This window comes from Gymnogyps californianus, unplaced genomic scaffold (genome assembly GCF_018139145.2).
Source record: "Gymnogyps californianus isolate 813 unplaced genomic scaffold, ASM1813914v2 HiC_scaffold_40, whole genome shotgun sequence".
Classification (NCBI taxonomy): Eukaryota; Metazoa; Chordata; class Aves; order Accipitriformes; family Cathartidae; genus Gymnogyps; species Gymnogyps californianus.
Genome location: NW_026114290.1, coordinates 440973 through 467242, shown reverse-complemented (window position 1 = coordinate 467242; position 26270 = coordinate 440973). Strand labels below are relative to the sequence as shown.

The 26270-nt window shown below is 53.4% G+C and overlaps 1 protein-coding gene and 1 long non-coding RNA gene across 2 annotated transcripts; one reads left to right on the top strand and one right to left on the bottom strand.

Annotated features, from left to right (window-relative positions):
- The first annotated feature begins 43 nt into the window (after positions 1-43).
- Positions 44-26270, top strand: LOC127028722 (LIM homeobox transcription factor 1-alpha-like). The gene is made up of 8 exons (XM_050914423.1): positions 44-101; positions 3807-3993; positions 23168-23400; positions 23853-24010; positions 24101-24178; positions 24859-24991; positions 25388-25546; positions 25932-26270. Exons 1-8 carry the CDS (start codon positions 44-46, stop codon positions 26084-26086), a joined length of 1161 nt encoding a protein of 386 aa, XP_050770380.1. The 3' UTR covers positions 26087-26270.
- On the bottom strand, positions 13670-19226 carry LOC127028723 (uncharacterized). Its single transcript, XR_007768047.1, has 4 exons — positions 18918-19226; positions 16977-17093; positions 16434-16512; positions 13670-14074 (listed from the first exon to the last, which is right to left on the bottom strand). It is a non-coding gene; the product is annotated as an uncharacterized LOC127028723 (long non-coding RNA).

Here is a 26270-nt window from a genome sequence, read left to right as displayed (position 1 = left end):
TTACCGTTCCTCTCCGCCCGCAGACCCCGCGCTGGCCGCCGGCATGAAGACGGAAGAGGCTCCGTCCTGCCTGCAGCAGGCAACGCCGGTCCTGGGCTTCGGTGAGTGCCGGAGAGACCGAAAGCGGGTGCCACCGACCAGGGACCGGGGACCGGGGAGACCCTCAGCCCCCCCCGCCCCAGCCCGGGCTGCTCAGGCAGCATCCGTGCCTGCCTGCCCCATCCTCATCCTCCCCGGGCCGCTGCGGGGGTCTTGGCGTGTCCGCAAGTTGCAGCGGGACCAGCCGGCCCTGCCTGCGCTGCCCGTTTTCCCCCAACCGTATGATCCCATCTGCCGTCAGCGGCATTTCCCCGCTTCTCTGCGGCGTTTATTCCCCGCTCGGGAAGGAAATTCCTTCCCCCCCCAGATTGTCGGGGTGACCGGGGGAGAGGGAGCACCCCCCTCGCTCAGCCTTTGCTGATTTTGAGGCAGCGAAAGCCACGGCGAGATGTTGGCACGCTGCAAAATGCCATCTTGCAACCCCAAAGCAGCCGCGGCTCCGTGGGCTGAGGTTGTCCTTAACGGCAGACAGCACCGGCATGTAGCAAGGCACAAGGCACGGAGCCCGGAAGGGACAGGGACACCGCAAGCATCCATCCCTTGCCTGTCCCAACCTCCTGGAGAAGACAAACCCCTTCGGAGCCTCAGTTTATCCCCGTCCTTCGCTGATTTTAGGGAGCATCCCGTGCAGGGCCAGGCTGCGATCGCGTGGCCCTCGACCATCCCAGCCGCGGGCGATAGCTGGCTTCGCTGACCCGAATTTTAAAGCACAGCGAGGATATCTGCCCCCGAGACCCGGTGGGGAGTTTGCGTGCCGTGGGAGGGCCTGGATACGGGGGGGTTAATTTGGGATAATAACTGGGATGAGGCGCCCGAGCTGCCTCCCCTCCGTGTGATGCTGGGCTCGCCGGGTCGCGTCCCCCTCGTTGTCCCTTTTCCCTTTCTCAGCCAGCCACAACATGGTGGGTCGGGATCGCTCTTCGTTAACGTATTTGCGGGTCCAAACTGTTGCGTTTTTATAAGCCTGATGTTTTCAGGGCAGCGTAAGGCAGAATCTGCTTTACTTTCAGTTTTGCCTCTTTCTCCTGGGCTGGCTGCAGGGGGGATTCAGGCAAGCCGACAGTTTTCCCAGGATTTTTCACATCCCCTCCTCTCCCTGGAGCTCGGGATTGCTCGCTCGTCTCCCGTTGTGTTACGGCATCACCGTGGTCGTGGCCTTGTGCTGAGCGAGACTCAAGTGTGACTTATTGCCGGGCCGTAACCTCTGCTCCGGGCCCTGCCCGTGCATCCCGAGCCACGACACGGGCAGGCAGCAGGCAGGATTCTGCTGCCTCCCACCACCCCGAATCCCTGGCATCCTCCTGCCTGCTCACCGAGTGAGAGGGAGGGACAGACATCCCCGGGGCTGAAGTTTTGTGTCTCTCCCTTTTAGACTGATCCCACATTCCCGGAGCTCCCTGGCGATTTAACTATCTGCTCTCAGACTAATTTGCTATCAGATTATTCCCTGCTTTTTCCCCCTAAATTAAAGAGGAGTTGGGGATTTTTAGTCCCAGATGCCTCTAACCCACCGGAGGTTTGGCTGGTCCCGTGGTGACACGCAGCCTGTGGGGTCAAAGTCAAGAAGGGTGAAAATATTTGACTCTGGAAGTTAATAACGGAGGAAAAAGTGAGAAGCGGAGGCTCGACGTGGGATAAATATCCACGGAGAACCTCTGCACGTGCCCGCAGCCCCTGGGACGTGGTTGCTTGTTGCCTTGGCCGTCCACGCTGCCCTCCTGGCATTACAGAGCCGCACCGTCACAGCTCTTGTGCTGCTGCTCCGGCACCACCAGCAGCATGGCAGACGTTCATTTTACCTCTTCTTGGGCTGAAATCCTCATTTCCACTCCTGACCTGCTGGATCCCGATCTGCAGGAGGGCTCTCAGGGTCTGGTCCCCTCCGGCTGATGCTGCCACCCCATTTCCAGGTCCCAGCAATTAAATAACGACCCGTGCCGAGCCTGGGAGCTGCAAAGGACTCGGCTTGCCGCAACGTCCGGCATTGCCCGGGCACGTGTCTGCAGGCTCAGCTGGCTCCGATGCCGGCTGGGATGCTGGAGATGCAGGACCCAACCCCAAGCACCGCAATGAAGTGGGGCAGAAGCTGCGTTCGCACCAGACACCCCCATTTTCGGGTGCATAGAAAGCCCAAATTAGCCAAATTTGCTCCCCGCACTCAGCCCCTCCTGCGTCGGTTGTAACGATAGCGGCGCCCTTCAAGGCAGAGAGCGTTTGCCGTGGTTTCAAACGATGTCAGGACTTTGGGAAAGCGTCTGTAGCTAAAATTGGACAGAAAAAGTGTTCAGAAAGCTTCCTGCTCGCGGATACTTTCTGACTGCCTGCATTTTGCCTCCACCGTGGCAGTCCTGCCTGCTCCGTGCTCCACTCATCCATCCTCCTACCACCAATTTGAGCCTGCTGAGTCCAAGGAGCCAGAAAGCAAGTTGCTGATGGGCTTGAGTCAGGGTCCTGGCCGGGATGATCGGCGGAGGAGTGTGGTCAGGTCGCTTCCCAGAGCCTGGGAGAGAAGATCGGCAGGGCTGGGAAGGTCTCTGCGTGTTCCTGGAGAAGCAGAAAATCCCCTTTTGCTGGAGATGCTGCTGGGTCAGGGCTCCTCTGTGTCTCCCAGCCTTGCGCAGAGGCGCACGGCTCTCTCCACCGGCACGTGTCTCCTGCCATTTGCCACCGCTACTTGTTGGCTTTGACTCCTTGCCCTGGGACGGTGCCCAAATTAGAGCTGGGCTTAGTGTTCTCCAAGCATCCGAGTCCCTCAACCCCTTGTTCCTCCAAGGTGCAGCAGAAGACCTTGCTTGCCCTTGGAAGCTCCCTGCCTTTTAAAACAGCCATAAGCTTCATCCATGGGATGCCATCATCCCTCCAAGCCTTCGAGGAGGCTTGAGCAGGCGTTAGCCCAGGATCTACCAGCTTACAGGAGGAGAAAAGCGTGAAGAAGCTGGAGAGGACAGAGATAAGTGCTCGTAAAAGCCAAGGAGCTTGGCAGGGTGGAGGTTGTGGCCATCGGAGAGGGTGCTGCTGCCTGGCTCAGCCTGCAACCCAGACCCAGCGCACCAGATATAGTGTATTTATTACTCAACTCCTTTACCTTGAAGTTATCGTGACGAAGCCTTTGAAGAGCAGCCATAGATTTACATGTTGATAACACTGAGGAGGGAAAAAAAAAAAATCCCAAAGCTCCGGAGCCTCTTTAAGCAGCTCTTAGCACCAAATCTGGGGTGAAACTGGACGAAATTCAGACACAGGTCTGTCCTCTGACCTGGACAAAGGTTTCCAACAAGCTCAGCACCCACAGCCTCCTGTTGAGACGCACATATATATTTGCTCTCTGGTTCCCAACCGTGTGTTCGCCACGTCCTCTGCCATTTATACAGTGCCAGAGCCGTGGGCTTGGGGTTCGCCAGGAATTTACCACCTGCAGAGAAACCCAGAACCTGCTGCTTTCGCAAAGCCGACTTTGACATTTATTTTCGAGGTTGTGACAAAAAACGCCAGGCCGAGCCGCCCTTCTCCCTCTCCTGCACTAACGCCATGTGGCTTTAAAAAAAAAAAACAAAGCAAAACCCAACAGTAGATGATTGCAAGGAGTTACGTGAGGCTAAGCATCCCCCCCCCCCAAAAGGCAGACACTATTACTGCAGGACATGATCCCCCCCCCGCCCCCAGCAAAGGAAAACTCCTTCTCACGCCGTCTTTTCCCTGCTGCCCAGGTTCAGACTCCAAGATGCGGGAGGTGTGCGCCGGCTGCGACACCCCCATCTCCGACCGGTTCCTCCTGCGAGTCAACGAGCGCTCCTGGCACGAAGGCTGCGTGAAATGCGCCGTCTGCCTGCAGCCGCTCTCCGGGACCTGCTACTGTCGCAACCGGCAGCTCTACTGCAAACACGACTACGAGAAGTAAGTGCTCTCCCGTTTTCTCCCATTTTTCCTTCCCTCTCGGTTCGGTTGTGACTGTGTTGGAGGCAGGGTGGGTTCAGTCGGGAGGTGGGGTTCCGGAAGGGTGGGTTGGGAAAGGGCATCGTGGTGTCGGTGTCACGTAGGCTGGCGAGGACGGGGTGAGATGATGAGGACCACAGAGGCGTCCTGCAAAGGGGTGCTGTCCAAAGTGTTTAAACAGAAGTGTTTAGCTTTGATTTAACGTGGTGACGTGGCCGGGATGAAGAGGCAGAAGGGATGAGCTGTTGGCTGAAGGGGCAGAAGGGATGAGCTCTTGGCTGTTGGGATGCTTTTTCAAGAAATGCGGGATGTCCAAGGCTGCCCAGGAGATGACAGCACTCCACGCCTTGTCCTTCTGGGACACACGGGCCAGCAGATTGAACCCGAGGAGCTTTGCTTTTGCAGCGAAGGTCCTGCTCATGGGGCAAAGAACCGATCAGAGGAGGACAGGAGCGGGCCCGCCGTCCCCGAACGGTGACGCTGGGAGCTGCTGGCAAGCCCTGCGTGCTCTCGCAGCGGGGCGTCCCCTCTCCGGTGCGAGGGAGCCCACCGCAGCGGTTACGCCACGTGGCTGTGCCTGTCTTCGCGGTGGCCGGGGTGCTGGGCTCTGCTCTGCTCGTGGTGGCAATCCTGTGCCTTCGGGAGGGTCGACACCACCGAATATTTAGAATGGAATGGAATGGAATGGAATGGAATGGAATGGAATGGAAGAGAGGAGAGGAGAGGAGAGGAGAGGAGAGGAGAGGAGAGGAGAGGAGAGGAGAGGAGAGGAGAGGAGAGGAGGGAAGGGAAGGGAAGGGAAGGGAAGGGAAGGGAAGGGAAGGGAAGGGAAGGAAGGGAAGGGAAGGGAAGGGAAGGGAAGGGAAGGGAAGGGAAGAGAAGAGAAGAGAAGAGAAGAGAAGAGAAGAGAAGAGAAGAGAAGAGAAGAGAAGAGAAGAGAGAGAGAAGAGAAGAGAAGAGAAAGAGAAGAGAAGAGAAGAGAAGAGAAGAGAAGAGAGGAGAAGAGAGAAGGGAAGGGAAGGGAAGGGAAGGGAAGGGAAGGGAAGGGAAGGGAAGGGAAGGGAAGGAAGAGAAGAGAAGAGAAGAGAAGAGAAGAGAAGAGAAGAGAAGAGAAGAGAAGAGAAGAGAAGAGAAGAGAAGAGAAGAGAAGAGAAGAGAAGAGAAGAGAAGAGAAGAGAAGAGAAGAGAAGAGAAGAGAAGAGAGAAGGGAAGGGAAGGGAAGGGAAGGGAAGGGAAGAGAAGAGAAGAGAAGGGAAGGGAAGGGAAGGGAAGGGAAGGGAAGGGAAGGGAAGGGAAGGAAGGGAAGGGAAGGGAAGGGAAGGAAGGGAAGGGAAGGGAAGGGAAGGGAAGGGAAGAGAGGAGAGGAGAGGGGAGAGGAGAGGAGAGGAGAGGAGAGGAGAGGAGAGGAGAGGAGAGGAGAGGAGAGGAGAGGAGAGGAGAGGAGAGGAGAGGAGGAGAGAAGAGAAATAGAACAGAACAGAAAAGAAAAGAAATAGAAAAAGGATAGAATAAAAATAGAATAGAAATAGAATAGAAAAGAAAAATATAAAAAGAATAGAATAGAATAGAATAGAATAGAATAGAATAATTTCTGTTGGAAGGGACCTACAATGATCATCTAGTCCAACTTCATTTGCTTTTGAACACCTTGCTAGGGCTTCCAGGAGAAGACAGGGCTGTCACGCTCCTCTGCTTGCTGTATAATTTTAATTGTGGATCAGAGGATGAGGTGTTTGAGCATTAGTGAATCCAGGCAGAGCTGAGCGGAGGGAAGTGGGCCGCGGAGCTGGAGGGGCTGAAGGCATTTTGTAAGTGGAAAGCCGGGTTGTGGTGGTGCGAGATGGAAGGCGACATCCCTAAAATGAAAGCGTGGCAGGTACCTGGAGGGGCCGTAGGACAGCTGGGGAAGCAGGCGCCCTGCGTGTCGCTGGGCTCTGCTCTGGGCTGCGTGATTTGATAAAATATAGCCGTTGCTGTGGGTGAAATCCTCGGAAAAATCAGGTTTTTAGATTTATCCCAAACTCAGCCTTGCCTGCAAACCTCAAAGAGCAGCATCTCCCGCAGTGCTGGAGACGCATCCCTGAATTTCGGCAGCACCTTAGCTGCCGGCGTGGTCGCACCCTGCGCCGGCACTAAAGCAGTGAAGGCTTTTTTGCCTTTAGTGGTCATAAAAGCACTTTTATTAACAAAGCAGCTCAGGTGCTTCTGTTAGCATTTCTCACACCGTCGGGAGGTGAACGCGGGATGGAAAATCTCCTCCCTCTGCCACTGGCTGGCTCTGCGGCCACAGGCGAATCCCTTCCCCTTCACTCTGACCCCCTCCAGTTGAAAACTGGAGCCTTCACCCTTTGCTTTCCTTCGAACGCTGGTGAGGTCCTTTTCCAAGGGGCAGCGGGAAGCCCAGGGAGCCTCTTTGTGCACCCCCGTTTTTGCAGCCTGGAAGCATTTTGCAGCAGAGCAGCCGCTGGAAATGAGTCCGGGAGGACAGGGAAAGGGGCTGCCCTCTAAGGACAGCCTCGTGTCCCCAATTCTGCCTTCCCCTGGCAGCCACCGCGAGCCCCAGACGGCATTTTTTTGGGGGGGGGGGGGGGGGGGGTGATGTGGCACAAGCAGCCACTCGTTTCCCCTAAGGCTGATCCCTGACCCTGACAGCTCTGAGGCGGAGCGGGGAGAGCCCGGCCGCTGGCCACCCCCTTTCCTTCAGCATCTCCGGAACAAGAGATAAGCTGGAAGAGCCTGAAGGGAGTGCAGGATCTGCTCCTCCGAGCAGGACTTTGAACGATGAGCCAGCAGCGCAGCCTCCTGTCTGGATGCACCAACCAAGGGGCACCGCTCCACGGAGCCAGGGCAGGGTCGATCCTGCCGGAGGTTATCACGGAGCATTTTGATCATGGCTGTAAAAAACGGAGGCGCTTCCATGCTGGCTGCTGGCTCCATCCGCCTTGCAGCAGGGCAGGGGATGGCTCGAAGGCAGGGGATGGTTCGAAGGCAGGGGACGGCTCGAAGGCAGGGGATGGTTCGAAGGCAGGGGATGGTTCGAAGGCAGGGGATGGCTCGAAGGCAGGGGATGGCTCGAAGGCAGGGATGGCTCGAAGGCAGGGGACGGCTCGAAGGCAGGGGACGGCTCAAAGGCAGGGGATGGCTCGAAGGCAGGGGATGGCTCGAAGGCAGGGGATGGCTCGAAGGCTGCTGCCTTGCCTTTTCTCTCTGGCAAGAGAGCTAAATAACCACGGTGACACTCCGGCAAACTTCAGATACATCGGAAAACGCTGTGAGCTTCTCCCTCCCTGGGACAGGGAGCTCCTCAGAGCTCAGCAGCTCCCTGACATCGCTCCTTGTCACCACAGCTGCTGGCAGTGCCGTGAATGCCGCGGCACCAGGCACCGAGGAGATGGACCGGGCTCAGTTGGTGGCTCGTGCTGACAGTGATGCTTCCTCGGTTCTCCTCCTCTGCCGAATAAGCATCTTCTGTGGGTGCAACACAAACTGCTTCCACACGCTCCCTCCCAGCTCATCTCTCCCGTCCCAAGACTTCCACTGAAATATTAGGGGGGGACGGACAGTGCTGCTGCCTGGAAAACCCGTGTCTGGTTGTGACCTCCAAGCCCGTGTCTGGTTGTGACCTCCAAGCCCGTGTCTGGTTGTGCCCTCCGGCGGCTGGTGCCGCTGGGAAGAGCTGGTGACACACAGACATCCAAGGACGCCGGGAAGACGCTCCATCAATTCCCTGAAGTTTGGCAGCGTCCTCTAAAGACTTAACGGTCCAATCTTATCTTCCCTGCGCTTCATAAAGGAGAGCGCAGCCTCCTCCTGGCCACTGACGCAAGCGCTTGGCAGCGATGGGAACGGTAATAAAAATACCAGGGCTTGCCCGCTTCCCCAGAGTGGCTGGGAGAGGCAGGGACAAGGAGCTGGGCAGGCAGAGCCACAGCTTGACGTGGAAAGAAAGGACGCGAGCACGGCGGCACCCACGCTGTCCCGGCAAAGGGTGAGGGTCCCGGGATGCTTTGAAGCGAAGGAGCTGGACCTCCGTAAGGTCTTGGCTTTGGCTGCAGTGCAGGTAGACAGGAGGCAGGCGCTGGAGTGGGTTTGACCACTGTGGTTAAGGGTAACCAGATAAAAACGCGTTTGGAAAAGGGGTCTGTAAGGAGCGTCGTCTCCTCCTCCAGGCAGTTGGGTCCCTGACCCGAGGCCAGTGATGGCATTTCCACGTGGAGAGACCTCAGCCTCCAACATGGCTTTTTTGCTCTTGATTTTTGGGCAGGATAGCGTGGCCACGCTGTTTTTCCTAGCACCGTGCTGCATCCAGCTGCAGCTGCAGGGCTGCAGACCCCTGGCACCGTCTGCTCCATCCCGCTTCTGTGCTCCAAAGTATCTCAGCCGGTTTCAAAAACACCCCTTAGGCTCTCCAGCTCCTTAAATGCTTTTGAAAGTTGGTGCTTCAGGCACTTTTGAAGGCGTCTCCGCTCAGCACCTTTGTGCTTCCAGCATGGGAATTTCCAGGGAGGCCAACTCTCAGTCCTCCTGTTTGGAAATCTCGTCCCCCAGAGTATTCATTCTTGGCCTTGACTTTCCAAAGTTCTTGTTTTTGGCCAGCGATGAATCCCAGACTGCAGAATCCAGTGTCGCCCTGGGCTGCGGCGTGGACCGGGGCTTGCAGTGTGGTGACCTGGAGGGGAGACCCATCTGGCATTTATTCCTTCTCATGTGAAACTGCGCAATAAGAGGAAAATGCTTTAATGGAGAGATAAGCCAGCAGCTGCAGCTGAACGTGGGGGAAGGAACGGACTGTTGATCTAGAGATGAAATGTTAAGCCTGAAGATGGATGTTGTTCTGCAGTCCCTATCATATAAAACCACAATCTGAAGGCTTTTGTGAAACTCTCCTCTTCCCCTTTTGCCTGGGGCCCAGCCAGCTCTCCTGCGCTTTGCTCAGGCACCTGCCCTGTAAATCCAGCTCCGGGCAGCTCGTGTAAATGCGATGGCTCAGGAGAAAGGGGAGGGGGGGCGGGGGGAGGAAGGAAAAATACTCCTGAACGATGATAGAGTGGCTGCAACGGCCGGGTCCTGGGCGCCTTGTTTACTTTGAAGTTTGTTTTGTGGAATGACAGGCGATGTGGGGGCTGCCGGGGAGCTGTCAAGAGGGATCTGAACCGCAGCCTTGCACTGGCAGCCTTCCCCCTCTCCTCCACACTCTCCTTTTGCCCATGTGGAGATGATTTGCTCGTCCTCTGTAGAGATACGGGGTGAACTCGGCTCGAACCTGACTTGCAGCTTCTCCATTGCCGAGCGGCTGCCGGCACGTGACCGGCACAGCTGAGCACAGCCCGAGTCCTCCGAGTGCCCTCACGGTCTCCTCCGGTCTTTGCCTGAATCGCTGTGGTTTCTCCATCCGGTTGTAGAGGCGAGAGGGTTGAGGAAGGGTTGACCAGCACATCTCAGCCATCGGCTCTGCCTGCGTCCATTTTGGGGTCCTCTCGGAGCTATTCTCATCCTTGCCGGGTGAGGTGTGCCGAACCTGGCGCTGCACTTGAAGTCGAGATAATGTGCCTAGCCATGAGGGTTTTGAAAGCCCCTGAAAGGGTGGCCAAGGTTTAGGGAGATCGTTCGGAACCGAGAGCAGCTTATTTGCCTTTCGAAACCCACCACAGATAACCTCAGCTACCCCTGCGTGTCGAGCAGGGATGTTCAGAGAGCAGAGATGGGAAACTTGGGCTCCGAGACCAGAGTGTTTGGTGCACGGCTGCCAAATTGGTATTTTGGTACCCTGGAGTGACATCCAGCGTCATCCTTTTGGGGCCTTTAACCGCTTTGGCCAATTTTTCTGGGCTGTGCAGATGAGGAAAAGCCCAGCAGAGAGGCGAGCGCTGTGGTACAAACGGAGTCACCTGAGAAATGGGAAATAGGAGCTGACTTTTTTCATCGGGTGGAGTAAGCAGGTTAAAGACGTGGGCTCAGGCGACGGCTGGGATGTGGAGGGAGGGTAGAGGGGACCGAAAGTCTCTTGTGCATCCAGAGAAGCAGCGCGGTGCAGCCAAGGAGTAGCCAGCAGCCCTGCTCCTCCCCGCCGAAGAGGCAGGGAGCGAGGCAGTGACCCTCCCTGCCTCAATATCGGGGACTGACCCAGACCGAGCACCTTGGCAACTCTTCTGAGCGAGCTGGTTAATGTTTAAAAGCATGTGGGAAGGCTCCCCTCCGAGCAAAGATCTCCTGGGTAGGAGAAGCCGGGACAGGAGTTGGACAAGAGCGAGCCCAGGCGCTGTGTGCAAACCCCTTTGCATTCCAGGAGCAGGAGTCAGGCCCTACAAATGATGAAACTGGTGTTGAAACCAGAAGGATTTGTTGGTTTTTTTTTCTCATGGTGGGATTTTGGGGGGCTTTTATGTATAAAAGCTTCTCCTTCCCCCTTGCTGCACTTGGGACTTTTAGTTATAGTCAGCTCAGAAATTATCACAGCGCTTCCTAGGCATGAGGACATTAAAAAATGGTGCTCGAGATGTATTTATAACCCCAAAACAGGGACTCGAGGACAAAACAGTGCCAAAACGTGACGGATTGCAAGAGCTGATGATAGCTACTGCTCTTAAAAGGGGGCTTTCTGTTGCCCGTCCAGCCTTGCTTTACCAAGCGCCGCTGCTCCTGACTGCGCCGGGCATCCCAGTCCTCTTGCTCTGAGGGCAGCAGGCAGGGATCCGTCCCTCCTGCCCCGCTCGGCCACGGGCAGCTTCTCCGTTTGCTGAGCAATGGGGTTCCCCCCCCCAAGTCATGTCTTCTCCTGGCCCTCCCTCTCCATCAGGCTGGAGGGAGGTAATGAAAAGTGACAGCGCTCTGAGAAGTGAGCAAATAAATGAGATAATGAGCACCCTTGACAAGGCAGTGATGAATGGAGCCCGCGTGCCCAGCTAACAGACCCTGCGGGTACCTCCACAAGTAGCACAACGGGAGACGAGGGGACGAAGGAGGTGGGAAGGAACTGCAACTCCTTCCAGCTCCTCTGGGCTGGGTGACGGGACCGAGTCCGGATGCCTTTTGATAGCAGCCATGAGCAGGGCGAGTTGTGCTTATTGCTGGTCCTCCGAGGAGCATCCGCAGCTGGTATCTTGAGATACTTTGCTCCTCCAAACTGGGGAGGTCACTGCAGCCATCACTGCTCCACTGGTGAGGACCAGTGGGACTTCAGTAGCGCAGAAATTGGGGCGGCTTGAACCTGGGCAGGAGCCCGGTGTCCCGTTTTTAGGACAGCCCCGGTGTGTTTGCAGCTTTACATCTCTGTCGGACACGGCGTGACCGCTGCCGTGGAGCAGGACCCGTTGCCCAAAGCTTCGGCGAACAACCCAGTCGCAAAACCTCGTGCCTTTTTCTCCATCCCAAATATTTCCTCCTTCCTCGTCGGGTGGGCGGTTGAGCCCCGTCTCCCACTGAGAGCGAAGCCCGTCTGATGATTAATGACGTTAATTACACAAAGCTATTCCTATCCCAGTTCTCACTGTTCCCTTGCATTGGTTTGTTCACAGGGCCCAGGAAATTAAACACTAACTCTATAATCACTGCGAAATGAAAGAAATATGCAGATGCGCCTTGAGCGCGATTAAGAAACCAGCCACCACGTGCTGTCTGTTCCCCATCGCTGTTGGATTGTTTTTCTAACGGGGGGAATACAGGGAGGAGGAAGAACTTTTTTTTGTGCGCGGCACATTATTTTCCTAGTTTAATTAAATGTAATTTACTTTGATAGATAACTCTTTTTCTTTTGGGCTGTTTTTTTCCTTCCATGTTTTGTGTCCCATGGCTTTGAGTCTCTCCTGGAGCCCATGTCACCAACTTTCGGACTATTACTGGGCAGAGTTTTCTTAACCACCCAGCTCCTGGAGCCTTGTGACCGTAGTCTAATATCAGCTACGCCTGCCTGTAGAAATAATTTGTTTTCTCTTCTGATGAGGAAAAGGAAAATATGAACCCCAAAAGCCTGAGATATCGAAGTAAACCACCGTAATTCCAGGTAGTGTCTCCCCCCAGCCAGAGGACACAGATGTACCTTAACAATCGAGTGGTTGTAAATGTTTTGGATCCTCGGCGCTTCCAGTGAAAGACGTTTCTTATCCCTTTCAGGCTGCAGGTGACTTTACGGGCACGAAGCGGCTATCGGGGATGCTCCCACCTGGCAGCTGGGCTCGGGGAGGTGGACGTGGTCCGGCGGGCGAGCAGTCTCAGAGCGGCACAGGGTTCGACAGCCTGCTCTTCGGGGCTGAGCTTATTAACGGGGCGCTGATAGACGTGCGACAGCTCTACCTGCCCGTGCGGTCTTGCTTGCAGAGCTCCCCGGGCTAGCTCTAGGGCTGGGCACGGTTCGCTGGGCTGGGGAAGGAGGAGGGAAGTTTCGCTCAGGGCAGCGGTGGCTGTAAGGGCGAGGGTTTGCACTGGACATAGTACCTGGCTGTGTTCTGACAGCGTGGCTGGCAGTATTTCCCCAAGATTAATTTGGTTTAGACCCAGCACAACTCCAGCTGGGCTTGTGGGTTCCTACCCTGAGAGAACTGGTGTCTGGGCGAGGAGCAGTGATTGCTGCGAGGCTGGGCTGGCAGGCAAGGAGCAGGGTTAGAGCTCTGGGTGCTGATGCTATTCGCATCCCAGCACCTCCGTTTCCCTCTCAGTGCCTGGAGTACCGCTTGCCCCTTGCAGCAGCGGGGTCTGGATGTTACCTGCAGGCACCGAGCACTGCAGCTCGTTTGCAGGAAAGCCGACGCGCCGCTCCGTCGACTTTCCCAGCGCCAGCATCTAAAGCAGCACACCAGGAAGCGCTCTGGGACGCAGACTTATGGTTTTGAAGGCGCTGAAAGGTTGGAGGCTGTACCATGCTCCTGCTTCTGGACGCAGCATCTCTCTCAGTCCAGAACCAGGGACCACCAGAGGGCAGCCGCGAAGGCAAAGGTGCCAGAAATAAACTCCTGAGAGCCAGCTTCCAGCAGTGCCAGGGGCTGCAGCGCTGGAAACAGCAGGCAGGCAGGCAGGCAGGTGGGCAGGAGCTGTTCCCATGCAGCACGAGCATCCTGACAGGCAAAGGGGAGCCCTGAACTGTTAATGCTTTAAGGAGCCGGTTTTCTCCCAGACTAGGAGATTGCTGGAGCATGGCAAGGGGAGCCCAGACCCTGTTCTTCCCTCTTAGAATCAGCAGTGGTTTAGAGAGGATCCACTAGAAAGTATTTACAGGCACTCGGTCTCAGCAAAGAGTTTGCACTAACGTGGAGAGCCCATGGCTGGTGTGACTGACTGATTGCAAGGATTTAAGGGAAAGTGATTTATGAAACACAGAGGTGCTACCATCCCTGTATTATCACATTTCTTTTATTTCGAAACTTGTCTAACACTGCAAGTGGAGCACTTAAAATCCATCACTCGGTTTCTTCATCCTCTATTTCCTTCTTTGAGAACTCTGTGTGAAACCAGACGCTAAAGAAACAAGGGTGACAGCTGGCAATGTCGAACGAGCGGTGTTGGTGTCACACAGTACCCAGAAAATGAGCTCCTCCAACCTGTCCTCCCAGTCGTCTGCGAGGGCTTAAGTTGCTCTTTCTCCCTTGTTTCTCCCAAGGTATTTTCCTACCTTCTGCTTCCCAATCCTCCCTCTCTTTCCCTCTGCTCTTTCTGCTCACCGATCGTCTCTAGAGTCCTAGTAGCTCCACGCCTCCTGCGTTGCTAACACGCTGCTGGAGAATGCGGTCCCTTCTTTCCTAGCTGTTGCACAAATTGAATTATAAGCCAGATCCATAATCTGCTTTCAGCTTTCACTTCCCCCTCCCCCTTAATGCAATTAAGCTTAAATGTGGTTAATTACAGTTTATCCTAACTATCTTGGTGGCAGCTTCACACATCTTTGACTGCTCACGCAGTTTTTTTCCATTATTGGGGTCTTGCCGATACAGCCACGGTAATATCGGAGCCGGTCAGCCTTGCGCGGAGAAGCAGCGTCCCAAATCCCCTTCCTGATTCCTGGATGTGGTTTTGCTGGTGCCAGGAGAAAGGTGAAGCTAGAAAGAAGCTCGGCCTGTAAAAAAAAAGATGCACAAGTTAAATTAACAATATGCTTTTCAATTGGTTACATTAATCCCAAAAAGCAGTGTAATTCACCGTCAGTGCTACGGTAAATTTAGGGCCACAGTTTAAGCAGAGAAATGAGGAGCCACGCAGCACTGCACCCGTTTAACGAGCTTGTGCACGACCATGCAGCCTTTGCTAGGCCACTGCCAAAATGGAAGCTGCCTCGTTAATCTAGACTCGGGCTTAAACCAATAATCCCAGTTAGTCCGGGAAGCGCGGTAAAGCTACCACGCTACTTTTGGATCACAGTCCGCTGGCGTACAACGTGCCAGTGGCTTTGTGGACTAGGAGAGTCTACGCTGCAGTTTGTGACCTGGTCCCTGAGGCTTTGGCTTGCTTTTTTCTTCCCTTCTTTTCTTTCTTCTCACAACTTTTAACTTCCCTTCTCTTTATTCCCACCTCCTCCATCACCAGTCAGGCTGGTCTGTACATGGAGATCTCCCGCACTGTGAAGTCAGCCAGTTTCTTGAGTTAAACAGGTGGGTTCCCATTAAGTGACAGCTTAACAGCTTTCGCCGTTTAAAAAATCTCTTTAGGTTTTTGAAATCCGGGTTATGTTTAACTGGTATCTGCCTTAAGAGCATCCACACAGAGGGATTCAGAAGCTGACTGCGTTAGCTTGGCGGGCTCTCTGTAGCAGATCACCCATTAAGGCAACTTTACATTCAATTTTTTTCCGTAAGGTCGCTGTTAGCAGAAGCGTACCTTTTCTCTTCTCAATCCTTAACACAGGCTTAGTTTTTTTGCTGAAATATTGTCCTGGCCATCTCTTGCGCCACGGCTATTTTGTACGAGCATTTTAATTCTTTCTAAAATGAGTCCTGCTTTAAAGGACTTTAAAGGAGAACTTACTCTCAGCCCTTGCAGTGAGGATGCTCTGTTATTCCTAATCCACAACGGGAACCACGGCACAGAGAGGATGTGCCCAGAGCTATCCAGAAAGTCTAGCAGGGCACGGACAGGGACTACAGTTTCTCATTGCCAAATGTCTCTCTCCAGCTTGTCACCTGCCCAACTCAGCCCCAGGGCGCAGAGCTCTGAAACCCTTCGGAGGGTACCGGAGGCATTTTGCCAGGAAAGTTGGCTCCAGTCGTCAGGTTAGGACGGGATGGAGCTAAATGTCACTCCTGGTGGCAGGCGGCAGCCCTGCCCAGCCACGGTGCCCTGTTACTGCTGCGTGCTGCTGAATCGTCCCCTGTGCCACCACACGCCCCCTTCCTCGTTTTAAAGCGGAGAGAAGAGGGAGAGAGCGCAGAGTTTAATTTAAATCACATCTCCCAAGCTTGTTCTTTTCTCAATCAATATTGCTTTTTACATCATATCTAATCTCTTTTTTTTTTCCCCCCTCCAAAGTAAAATTTAATTAAATAATTCTAATGAATGTTTAATGATGTTCTTTTGTCATTATTAAATCTGTAATAAAAGTGTCTGCAGCCCTTCTACCTCCCTCCCCCTCGCTTCCCCCATTAATACCCCCACCGCCAGCCCTCCCTCTCCCGTGCACACACTGTCCTGCTGTCTCTCTTTTTCCCTGCCTTCCCCCCTCTCGCTGTGACAACGCCAGCATTCAGACCTGCAAACAGGAAATGAGAAAAGGAGAAACAGGATATTGAGTTTGGATACTATCTGGATCGGTAATATCACCCCTAGCTACTAAGCGAAGGAACCCTTCTCCTGCCAGGCATACTAATGGAGATGCGGAGGCTTCCCGGAGCCCTGCAATAAGGCAGGACAAAATCAATATGAATTGATAACTCCTAACTTTAAACTCGTGGACCCGGAGCGAGTTTTTGGTTTGCGCCTTGTTGAGCGGAGAGGGGGAAAACAAGAGGAGAGAGAAAGGAGCTGATGGTTCCCTTCTCAGGGGACAGCGGAAAGGTGCTGTCTCGGTGATACAGGACCAGAAACTTTGTCTCTTCCCAAGAGGTGGAATCCCCACGGAGATGCAGTTCCCATTTTTTTTTCAAACGAGAGATTGGAGCTTCCTAAGAGCTCAGTGCAGACTAAGAGCCAGCTTGAGTCCGAAAGTGGGGCAGCTTGCCAAGGCACTACACCAGCTCCCTGCACTCGGAAGAGAAAATCATTTCAAAAAGAAGAGGGCAATGCCGTTCTCTGGGCAGGCAGGCCAAGGTGGCTGGCTTGGGGCAGGACCCACCTCCTCCATCCTGCACTAGCAAGAGGCTTTGCTCTCTTGTTCCTGACAGCTTGCAGAATATAATTTAAAAAGCACCAAGTGCAGGACCCCACAAGAGCTTCTGAACGACAGCGGGAACTTTGCACGGGCTGCAGAGAAATAAATGCTGCACCTGCTCACGGTAGCTCTGCGCGTCCCGCAGGCTGCTGTGCCCGTCCCCGCTCAGCTCAGGGTAGGACTCCCACAGCCTCCTGTTGGAAATATTAAAAAAAGCATTTAGAGTATACTCTAAAGAGCATAAAACCAAAGCTGCAGCCTAGTTCCAGCCCAGTGCCGGTCTGTAGAGATTCAACAGCTGAATCCCACCTTCCTACAGCTCAGAGACAGCCTAATGTGGGATTAAAGCAGAGCAGGAACATTTTTGCCTCTGCTCTGCAGAGGTGAGGGTGATTGCAGGAGTTGAATTCCCCTCCACCGCACTGCCCCAGCGACAGAGAGTATTTTCAGCTTAGGAGAGCTCTCGCAGGGCTGCGAGTGCAAGGCAGCTTGGATGTTAAATGGGGTGTTAGCAGCTCAAAGTGAAGGGCAGGAGGGAACCGCTCAAGGTACACGTACTGCTGTCATCCCTCTGTTCTGGATGTGTTTGGAAGGAGTCTGCTCATTTTCCTCCTCGGAAGCAGCGGTTAATGTTGGCTCCTGTCAAGAGCCACGATACCTGGCAAGTGTGGTCCTGCCGTGCTCTTTCCATCATTGCAGAAGCCCCCTGCCCGGGGGACAGCAGGGTTTGGGAAGGGCTGCACGCTGCGAGCCGCCTCTGCGGAAAAGAAAGCACCTGCGGGTACAGAGAGAGGTAAAACTCATTTTGGGGACCCGTTTTCCCCGCCACTGAGCTCTGTCTGCAGGGAATAGCTGTGGGGTGCGGAGGGGGACGGGTTCGGGGAGGGGGACGGGTTCGGGGAGGGGGACGTGCTTGCAAAAGCACACAGCCCCCTTTTCCCACTGTACTTGAGCCAGTAGCACCGTCTCTCCCACCTCTCCTTCACCTGACGGAGACACTCACCGCAACACAATCCCTCCCTGGTAGTACTCGGGGAAAAAAAGTGGAGGGGGGGGGAAATAAAAAAAAACCCCAACCAACCCACATTTTTTGTTAGCATTCAGCAGTGATATGACAGGCGCCCTATGAATTCTGGGAGATTTTAATAAAGAAGACAGGCCTGTGAAATTTAATAAAAGAGTTCATCAGATTATATGGTGATGGCTCAGTGCCACCGTGCTGGCAGTAATATCCTCGCAGTGGGGGGTTTAACCCCTTGAGGGACAGAGCAGCGGCACAGTATTAAATCTTTCAGTAGCATTTCACTCGTGTCACTTTAATATTTATGAATCTCTCTGGCTTTGGGAACCTCTTTGGTGTTGTTTTGCTTTTCTGTTTTGCTTGTGGTTTAGGTTTTCGGCAGCGGTAGCGGTTGGGGGTTTTTTTCAGCATCAGTTTTCATCGCTGGCACGAACAGAATCAAGCCCTGGGAGCAGAGCTTGTAACACCTCGTACCTTCTGGGCGGATGCCAAGGGCATTTACAGGGCCCAGTCAAGCAGGACCACACTTCGGAGATGCAGGTTTTTTGGTTACTTTTTACAACCAAGCGCAATTACATTAAATGCTGCTCGTGGTGCTCGATGCAAAACTCTGGGGAGATCTCTCTGCTGCATGCTCTGTCCCAAAATCCTTCTGTTCTACCCAACTGTGGTGCTGCCCTCATCCTTATATTTCCAGCGATATAGATAGTGATATCCTTATCTTCCAGGATAGAGAAGGTCGGGTCATTCCCTCTGTGCGACTGAAGATGCAACGGCAATAGTACAAGGGTGGCTCTGGGACTCCTACCCCGTCCTTCTGCCTTGCAGTGAAACATTTAAGTGAGATGACTAACACTTGTTATTTTAAATTTGTTTTTTCCGCTCCTCAGGGGAGAACTTTGCATGCAGCAGGCAGTTTGGCTTTGGTAAGCTTTGACTTCCACAGACTTCTTTTCTGGTGTACGTGCTCACATTAGAGGAGGTCTGAGTACGTTTGAGTCTTGGCCATTTCTGACAAGAGGCACCATTACATAATTGCACAATTACAAAGTTCCTTTCTGGGGGTAAATCTATTCATGTAACCCACAAAAAGCTTTGGAGGGAAGGGAGAGGAAAGGTAACTGTTGCCCCCACATGACTCCTTCTCTCTCTGACCCAGACTTTGCTGGAAGAAGTCAGAAATTAAGCAGAAGGAAATTTTTTCCCCTTAATCCCCTGGTGCCACTCCGTATCGCTGAATTGGGGGAAATGGCTGTTGCGGTAGGAAATGAAAGAGCGTATTGTGCTGCCGCTGCCTCCTCGTTTCCCTTGTGTGTCCCCTTCCCCATCACGCCCCTAGCCCCCAGCCCGAAATCTGGAAAGCGGCTTTGCAAGTTCCACTTCAATATTTCAGACGGCTACAATGGATTTTGCAGCTCAATGTTAAGTAAACAGACCTTGCTTAAGCCTGGACTGCTTCATTTTGACTAAACCCTAACTAAATAAGCTAGTTTCATGAAGCACAGGCCTCCCAGCTTATTCCTTGCTTCATTAACACCTTTTAATCCCATCGAGACAATCGTATGCGCCCCAAATTACCCTTCCCAGGCCTGGGTCAGCGTCTTCTCTGTGCCACGGCAGGTCAGAGAGGTTCTCAAATAACTTGCTGCTCAGCTCATCCCCATCTGGAGAGCTGGGAGCTGGGCTGCCGCTTCTCCTCCAGAGCCATCGGCGGCAAGAGCGGTGCCCTGAGCTGCGACAGGGGTGCTCTGCAAGGATTAAGGGAGAGTTAGGCGTTGGGGTGTTTTACCAGGGCTAAAGTCTGATCAATGAAGTCCATGAAATGTCTGAAAAGATGTAGAAAGATCTCAGAGCTCCTCAGTTGCGCGCAAAAGCCGGACAGATGCATGTGGCCGCTTTGCTGCGATTCCCCTTCCCGCTGCTCCACGCTTTGAAACTTTACTGAACTTCTCGGCGGGAAATTAATTACATGCTGGGCCCTCCCCAACTGTTTTGTTATTAAAAGTGAATTGTTAATGGTAAAAAAGAGACAGTGAAACTGTAGGTAGGGTGAGGGTATCAAATAAAGGAATTGTTTTTCACGGAGGATGTAACTCCTTGCTACAGGATGCTGTTGGGACCAAGATTTCAGCAAGCTTCAAGACGATGTTGGGCATTGCCGTAGTGTCCAGGCGTAAAAAAGAAATAGAGAAATAGCGTTGGGACTTTTGGGGCATTGCTGCCCGTGCTCCTGCGGGCAGGCAGCGCTCAGCCTTTTCGGCAGATGGGCCAGCCGTGTGGCCCCAGAGCTGGCCTCAAATCCCTCCCGGCAGGAGAAGTGTGGGCAGCCAGAGAATTTGGCCTCCAGCCCAGCATCAAAGCTCTCTTAAGATACCGTGTATCCTCATCCTTGCTTGGGTGACACGTGCTGTCTCCGAGTTGGCAAACGGTACAGATGTGCTTCCCCTCTATCGGGCAGCTGCCAGGCTGCTCTTCTGCCCGCAACGCCGGTTCTCTTGCCTCGAGTGTCCATCAGTGTGAAGAACCGGCTGCCAAAAACTCTCCCTGTAGCCCCAAGCCTCTCTCATGATGCCGACTTGTGAGTAACCATTCCGCTTGCTCCAGAGCCGCCGCCTTTGCAATTCCCAAAGACGTTCCCACTTACAAGCCCATCTGCCTTCCTGCTAGTGACACTTTTTCCATCAAGGCGAGCCCTCCCCTGGCAGGAAAATCAACCTCTGTCATTTGCAAAGGTAATTAATTTGAGGCAAGCTGGTAAGAAGGACGTGGGATATGTACCTGCGTGAACGCACCTGCCTCTGGATGGTTTCTGAACATTCTCAGGAAAAAAAGTTGATAGCCTTCACACACCTCCCATAAGGAAATCTTAAAAAGAAATCCAACTCAGCTGGGATTTGGAGGAACCAAGGGTGTTAAGTAAGGACATGGGGAGACTTGGTCAACATACAAGTGGAGGCACATGGACTATGAGGCTCAGGCGACATAAGGGTCCTTCCGAAAGACGTGGGATATAGCTGTCGTGAGTTACAGGCACTCAGAAGCGGTCCTGCTGCCGCTGAGGCTCTTCTCTCCTCTGGGAGCATGCAGAGATCTCGCTCGTGTCACTGCTGTTCCTAAATGCACTTTTCATTATGAACCTGGGAACCCGCTTATTTTTCGGACTGTCCCTCAGCGCAGTTTCTGCAGGCAGCCGCTTCTAGACATCGTGTAGCCGCATCCGCGGCACAGCCTCCCAAGCCTCCTTGTAACCCACTGCCAGCAACGGAGATGTATTTTGTTCCTATGGCAACCCAAACAATATTACCTTGACTTAAACGGATTCAGGCAATATTAAAACCAGCCTCTTTAGGAATTCCTGGTGTTGGAGGGGCTGAGAATTTTAATTTCGTGTAATGCGAGCTGACACCGTGTTTATGAGCTGCTTGCTGAATGTTTTCTTCAATTAGTACAAAGCAGAGCGGATTTGTTTTCGGGGCTTAGCTGGGAGATGGGAGGGTGCGGGCCTCGCGATGCCAAAAGCATTATTGAGTTACGCTGCAGTAACGGCGCTTCCCTCACCTGATAGCTGCAAAAAAGCCCTTTTCATGGAAATCTGGCACATGACAGCATCTTTAAATAAGGCTTGCTAACTGCCTCGTCCCAACAGCAGCGGGAGGAATCGGCTCGGTGCCTTGCAGGTGAACAGGTCTCCTTTCCCAGCTCTGACATCTGTTTCCGCATTTCCTTGTTCTGCTCCATCCCTCTCGCTATCAGCCTGCCCGCAGTTAGAAGCACATCACGCTCAAAGCCTTCCTCTACCTGCCTTGGCTAAGCAATATTCTGGACGTTTTCCTCAAGCAACCAGTGATACCACTGAGGCTAGAAATATAAAAGGACCCAGGGAATGCTCCAGTATCTATATGGATAAAAATAATTAAGAAAACACAAGTGTGAAACAAGACAGGGAGTTTTCCATCAGTGTTTTCCTAAACTATCCCGTTCCTTACTTGGAGTCAGGTCGGGATATTGAAGTAAAGCTTCTGTTTGTCAGGTCTACGTTCTTAATGTGTCTGTCCCTGGATTTGGGGCTCTGGGGCGGAACCAGCTTGGCCTGGGTGTGTTAGAGGAGTAAACCTGTCTCTGAAAGATATGGTAAGACCAGATGGGAGCTTGGGGCTAGCTTGTCTCAAAGTCAACTTATATTTGCGTCACTAGATTCAGCTACACGACAGCATATAGCGAAGCCAGGCAGATCTTTCTCTGGGGACAGCAATTCTCCCAGCCCAGATGCAAAGAAAAGTCAGTACTCGCTTTTAAACCGGTTGTTTGAAGGATAAGCGACAGAAACCTGGAAAGAAGAATAGTTTGATTACCTCAATTGGCATAACTACTTATAAGTCGTTCTCAAGAAGATAAAGACATGACAAAGTCTAGTTGCTGGGCATGGAATAAAGTAAGATTCAAATTGGAAATAAGGAATGAGGAGCTAGGTAGCCTCTGGAACCTCTTCCAAATGGATACGGACAGATCCTCCTTCACGTGGAGCCTCTGGACTGCGACTGGCTGGCCTTCGCTGTACGTCCACCACCAGCCAACAGGCTTGAGGTGGGAATCCCTGGGCGAGATTCTCTGGGTTGCAATGAACGCAGGGTCAGACTACATCACCGCTATCTGCCGTCTGGGCCTAAAGTCCAGGAACATTAATAACTTAATGTAATATGTCACAAGTTCCTGACTGATCCCAGATAGCCGTGATCGCGGACTGGCTCTATTGTTGGGTCTTTTTTATTCTTTTTACTATTTCACTTCTGCTGTAACAGAAGGATGTTGGTGTTAGGAAAGGGACGGATTTGGACTCAGCCCAGATTCGGACTGGGATTGTGCCTGGAACACGGTCCCAGTTTGCTCCTTCGTTAAGACAGTGAGAGGTTGTGGTTAAAAGGCTGCTCTTTACTGCCAGCTTTTTCAACTCAAATTCGATTATTATTTTTCAAGTGTGAATTACAGGAAGACAAAGAGGAAGAGGGGAGAGAAAGAGAGACAGGGAGGGAGAGAGGAACATGCATGCAAACACACTCGCACAAAGGAGAGAGAAATCCCACACCATTCCAGTTGGAATGTCCCAGACACTTCAGCCGAAAGCCACCGCACAGCACAAATCCATGGTGGTATTTGGAAGGGATGAGCCCACCCCTGTAAGCCTCTTCATCCTGCTCCACAGAGTTTGCCAGGAGGATTAACCCAGTCTTGTTCTCAATCCCAGTTTATGAGTTCCCTGCTGGTGGGGAAGATCCTGTGTGTTTAAACAACAGCCTAATTAATCCCTATTTTATTACTTTCTCTTGTCAAGTGGCTAAATAGAAGCTGTCAGCCGGCAGCCACCACCGCTCACATTTGTTTAGATCCCAAATTACTTCATCAGAACCATCTGCTCTGTACGTGGGGCGCTCGGCAGTTGTTTATTTCTCTCTCTGGACACGGTGTGGGGCACAAACAGCCTCCCCCATGGGACTCCCTGCGTAAGGCTCCTCCAGGCCCTGGGGACAGTGCTGGAGGGGTCCATAAAGCCCTCTCACTAGGAGCAACCTAACAAAGCCAGGCAGTGAACAGCCCTGGAGAGGCAGAGAGGACACAGAGCTCTGTCGTGTTGGGCCAGGCAAGTTCGTGTTCCTCCCTGGGGCTACGGAAGGTCAGCAAGCCCCAAAGCCCAGCTGGGACGTCCGCTTCTTGCTGGGATGTGCTAGCACAGCTCCAAACATCCAGCCCCCTTCTTCCCTTGGCTTCCTGAGCCTCGACCCAGGGCTGAGCTTCCCTGCCCAAGTGTCTAACCGCCGGGACCTTCTTTGCAGGCTGTTCCAGACCAAGTGCAGCAGCTGCCTGAAGGCGATCGCCCCTTCCGAGCTCATCATGCGGGTGCTGGAGAACGTCTACCACGTTCATTGCTTCTACTGCTGCGAGTGTGAGCGGCGCCTGCAGCGGGGAGACGAGTTTGTGCTCAAAGAGGGACAGCTGCTGTGCCGCAGCGACTACGAGAAGGAGAAGGAGATGCTGAGCGCTATCAGCCCGGCACCCACTGAGTCCGGTGAGGGGCCGGGGCTGGAGCGGTGCCGAGGGTGGGGAACCAGGGTGAACCTTGTAGAGGGCAGGTACCGCCTGGTCCCTCATTAACTACAGGGAAGGCTTCAGAGGGAGGAGGTGTAGGTAGGTGGAGGTTGTAGCATCTTTTCCCCTTGGTGATAGGCAGCCAAGGGGGTACCAGGCTGCCGAGATCTACTCGGCCGATGTGGAGAGGTTTGGATGGGCTGATCTGAGACGTTGCAGAATGGATGATACAGGGCCAGGCTGGCCCATCAGCGCTGTCTCCGAGCTGACAGTGTTCCCCTGAGCCACAGCTCAGTCCAGGAGCTTTCCTGGCTTTCTTCTGCACCTTGGAAGGAGCAAAACTCCTGACAAGTTTCTCTGAATCCTTGCCCTGGGAGGTGGCCCAGAAAGGCCACTTTCTGCTGAATCACCGCTACTGATCTTCCGTTGCAGTGAAAAGCGAGGACGAAGACGGCAGCCACTCGCACGGCAAAGGCAGCGAGGAGAGCAAAGACCACAAGCGCTCCAAGCGCCCGCGCACCATCCTTACCACCCAGCAGCGTCGGGCGTTCAAGGCCTCGTTCGAGGTTTCCTCAAAACCTTGCAGAAAGGTATAAGGAGGCCGCTCAGTACAACTGCTGGCTTGGATCCGTTTAAGTGCAACTTAAGTTCTGATTCAGCTCTCTGCGTTTTGGGGACAGGTGAGAGAGACCCTGGCAGCTGAGACGGGCTTGACTGTGCGGGTGGTACAGGTCTGGTTCCAGAACCAAAGAGCCAAGGTGAGTGACGGTTCCCGTGCCAGAGCTGGGTTCTGCATACCTGTGGGATATCACACACGCTCGTTCAATTAAAAGGAAACGTCGAATAGGTTAGAAAAAGAAAAAACGGTTAGAAGAATAGAAGAACAGCTATGCAGGACCAAACCACAGGTCCACCTAGTCCTACAACATGTATCTAGTAGTAGCAAAAGCTTAAAAAGAAATACAAAAATCTATGAATTATAGATGTTTGCAGGGCTTAACATTTTTCACGTTGGGGGTTTTTTTGAGTACTCTTTTTCTACTTGCTTTTTCCCCCTCACTATAGAAAGACTAGAAGGATCTCCCACTTCTTTCTTCTAGAAGTTGAAACATTTCTAATTTTGCAGAATTTAAAGGGTGCAAACAGAAAATATGTGGCTTTGAAAACCTCACTTTGTAGTAAAACAAAGTCCTTTGTTTTTTAAACTGCAAATGGCATCTCCCACAAAGATCATACAGCCTCTTCTGTCAGCCCCGTTTCTCACGCAGGGACGACTGCAGAGAACATTGACTGCAGCAGAGTCACCCAGAGGAGTCTGAGCAGGGTTATATCACGGCAGTGCTCCGTCTCTGTGAAAGGCAGGCGGCTGTGTTAAACGCAACTTACTCCCCTCCTCTCTCAGTCAGAACCTCAAATCCGGGTCTCCATCTCCTTGCAGATGAAGAAGATTGCTCGCAGGCAACAACAGCAGCAGCAGCAACAGCAGGAGCAAGACCAGCTGGGCAACCCTCGCTTAGGGACCGGGAGAGGGACCGGTCGCAACAGCAGGCAGAGCAACGATGACAGCGAAGGTGAGGAGCCGCTGCGCACGGTGACAGCTCTGGGGGCTGCAGGCTGGGCTGGAGGGGATTGACTTGGATGGCTTTGAGAGAGAATGTGCGCAGGAAGGGATTAGCAAAAAGCATGCAGGTTGTAACTGAATTGGTACGTACAAGCTGGAGTAACTAGGTAATGTCGAGCAAGACTCGTGGGTACTCGTGACGCAGCACGTGTCTCCTCTTTTGAGAAGACGACGGGGTTTTTTCTGTTGCACGTAGGCACAAAGCCTAGTACCGTGTGGTGCTGGTCCAAAGTTCGCCCACCAAATACTGCTGCAGCAACACGAGTAACGTTATCGTGACAGTGCTCTGCCCCACTGCGCGCTGTGCACCCTTTGCTTCAACCCATCCCACCGGTTGTGTCTTTAGACGGCGCAAGCGTTCACGGCCTGGATGGGCTCATGGTCCCCTACCCCAGGATCCCCCAGCAGCAGCTGCTGCCCCTGGATCAGAACGGCTACAGCACGGACTTGTACAGACAAGGGCTGACGCCGCCCCAGCTCCCAGGAGACCATCTGCACCCCTACGGTAGGAGAGTGGTGGGGAGATTGTCCTGTCTCTGCATCAAAGCTGCGCGTAGCAGTCCAAGTCATGAAAAGCCAACTCCGCTGTGACTGCTGACGAAGGCAGCAGCAGTGAGCGCTCCACGGGACTTGGACTTTGTGCTGAGCCTTTCTCAGAAGTTTGGTGAGGCCAAAGCTTCAGAGTGAGCTCTGCTAGGGGCCAGGGAGCGAGGCTGGGGTCTTCCCTCCATCCAATGTGAAATATTTGGGTGAGGGAGGAAAGAGTTACGCCTAAAGCTGGTCTTGTGTGTGGGGTTCAGCCTTGCTGTCACCCTTTTTCTGTGCTGCAGCTCCCCACGAGACACGCTCGTGCCACCTTCACACTCATTTCCTTTTCCTTCCTCTTCTAGACTCAGAAGGAGTTTTTCACGATATGGACAGTGACAGCATCAGCCACCTCGGAGACTGCCTGCTGTCAACGGCTGAAGCCAACCTCCTCCAAGCCCGCGTGGGCAACCCCATTGACCGACTCTACTCCATGCAGAGCTCCTACTTCACATCCTGACCATAGAAAAGCTCCCAACTCTTCACGAGTATCTCGGATGGATGCTGCTTCAAATTTAGAATGAGGGTGAGGGAGAAGAAACAAGACTGAGACCTTCAGAGACATTCCTTGAGCACTGCACAACGGAGGAGGCAACTAGGTCCGCCACACATATAAGCACTAATTCATGGAGACCTTTCACAGC

Excerpts from the sequence above, each read along its gene's own strand:
- LOC127028722 (XM_050914423.1), top strand. The coding sequence starts at position 44 with ATGAAGACGGAAGAGGCTCCGTCCTGCCTGCAGCAGGCAACGCCGGTC. Across the intron at positions 3,994-23,167 it reads TGCAAACACGACTACGAGAA|GCTGTTCCAGACCAAGTGCA; the intron begins GTAAGTGCTCTC and ends CCTTCTTTGCAG. Across the intron at positions 25,547-25,931 it reads AGACCATCTGCACCCCTACG|ACTCAGAAGGAGTTTTTCAC; the intron begins GTAGGAGAGTGG and ends TTCCTCTTCTAG.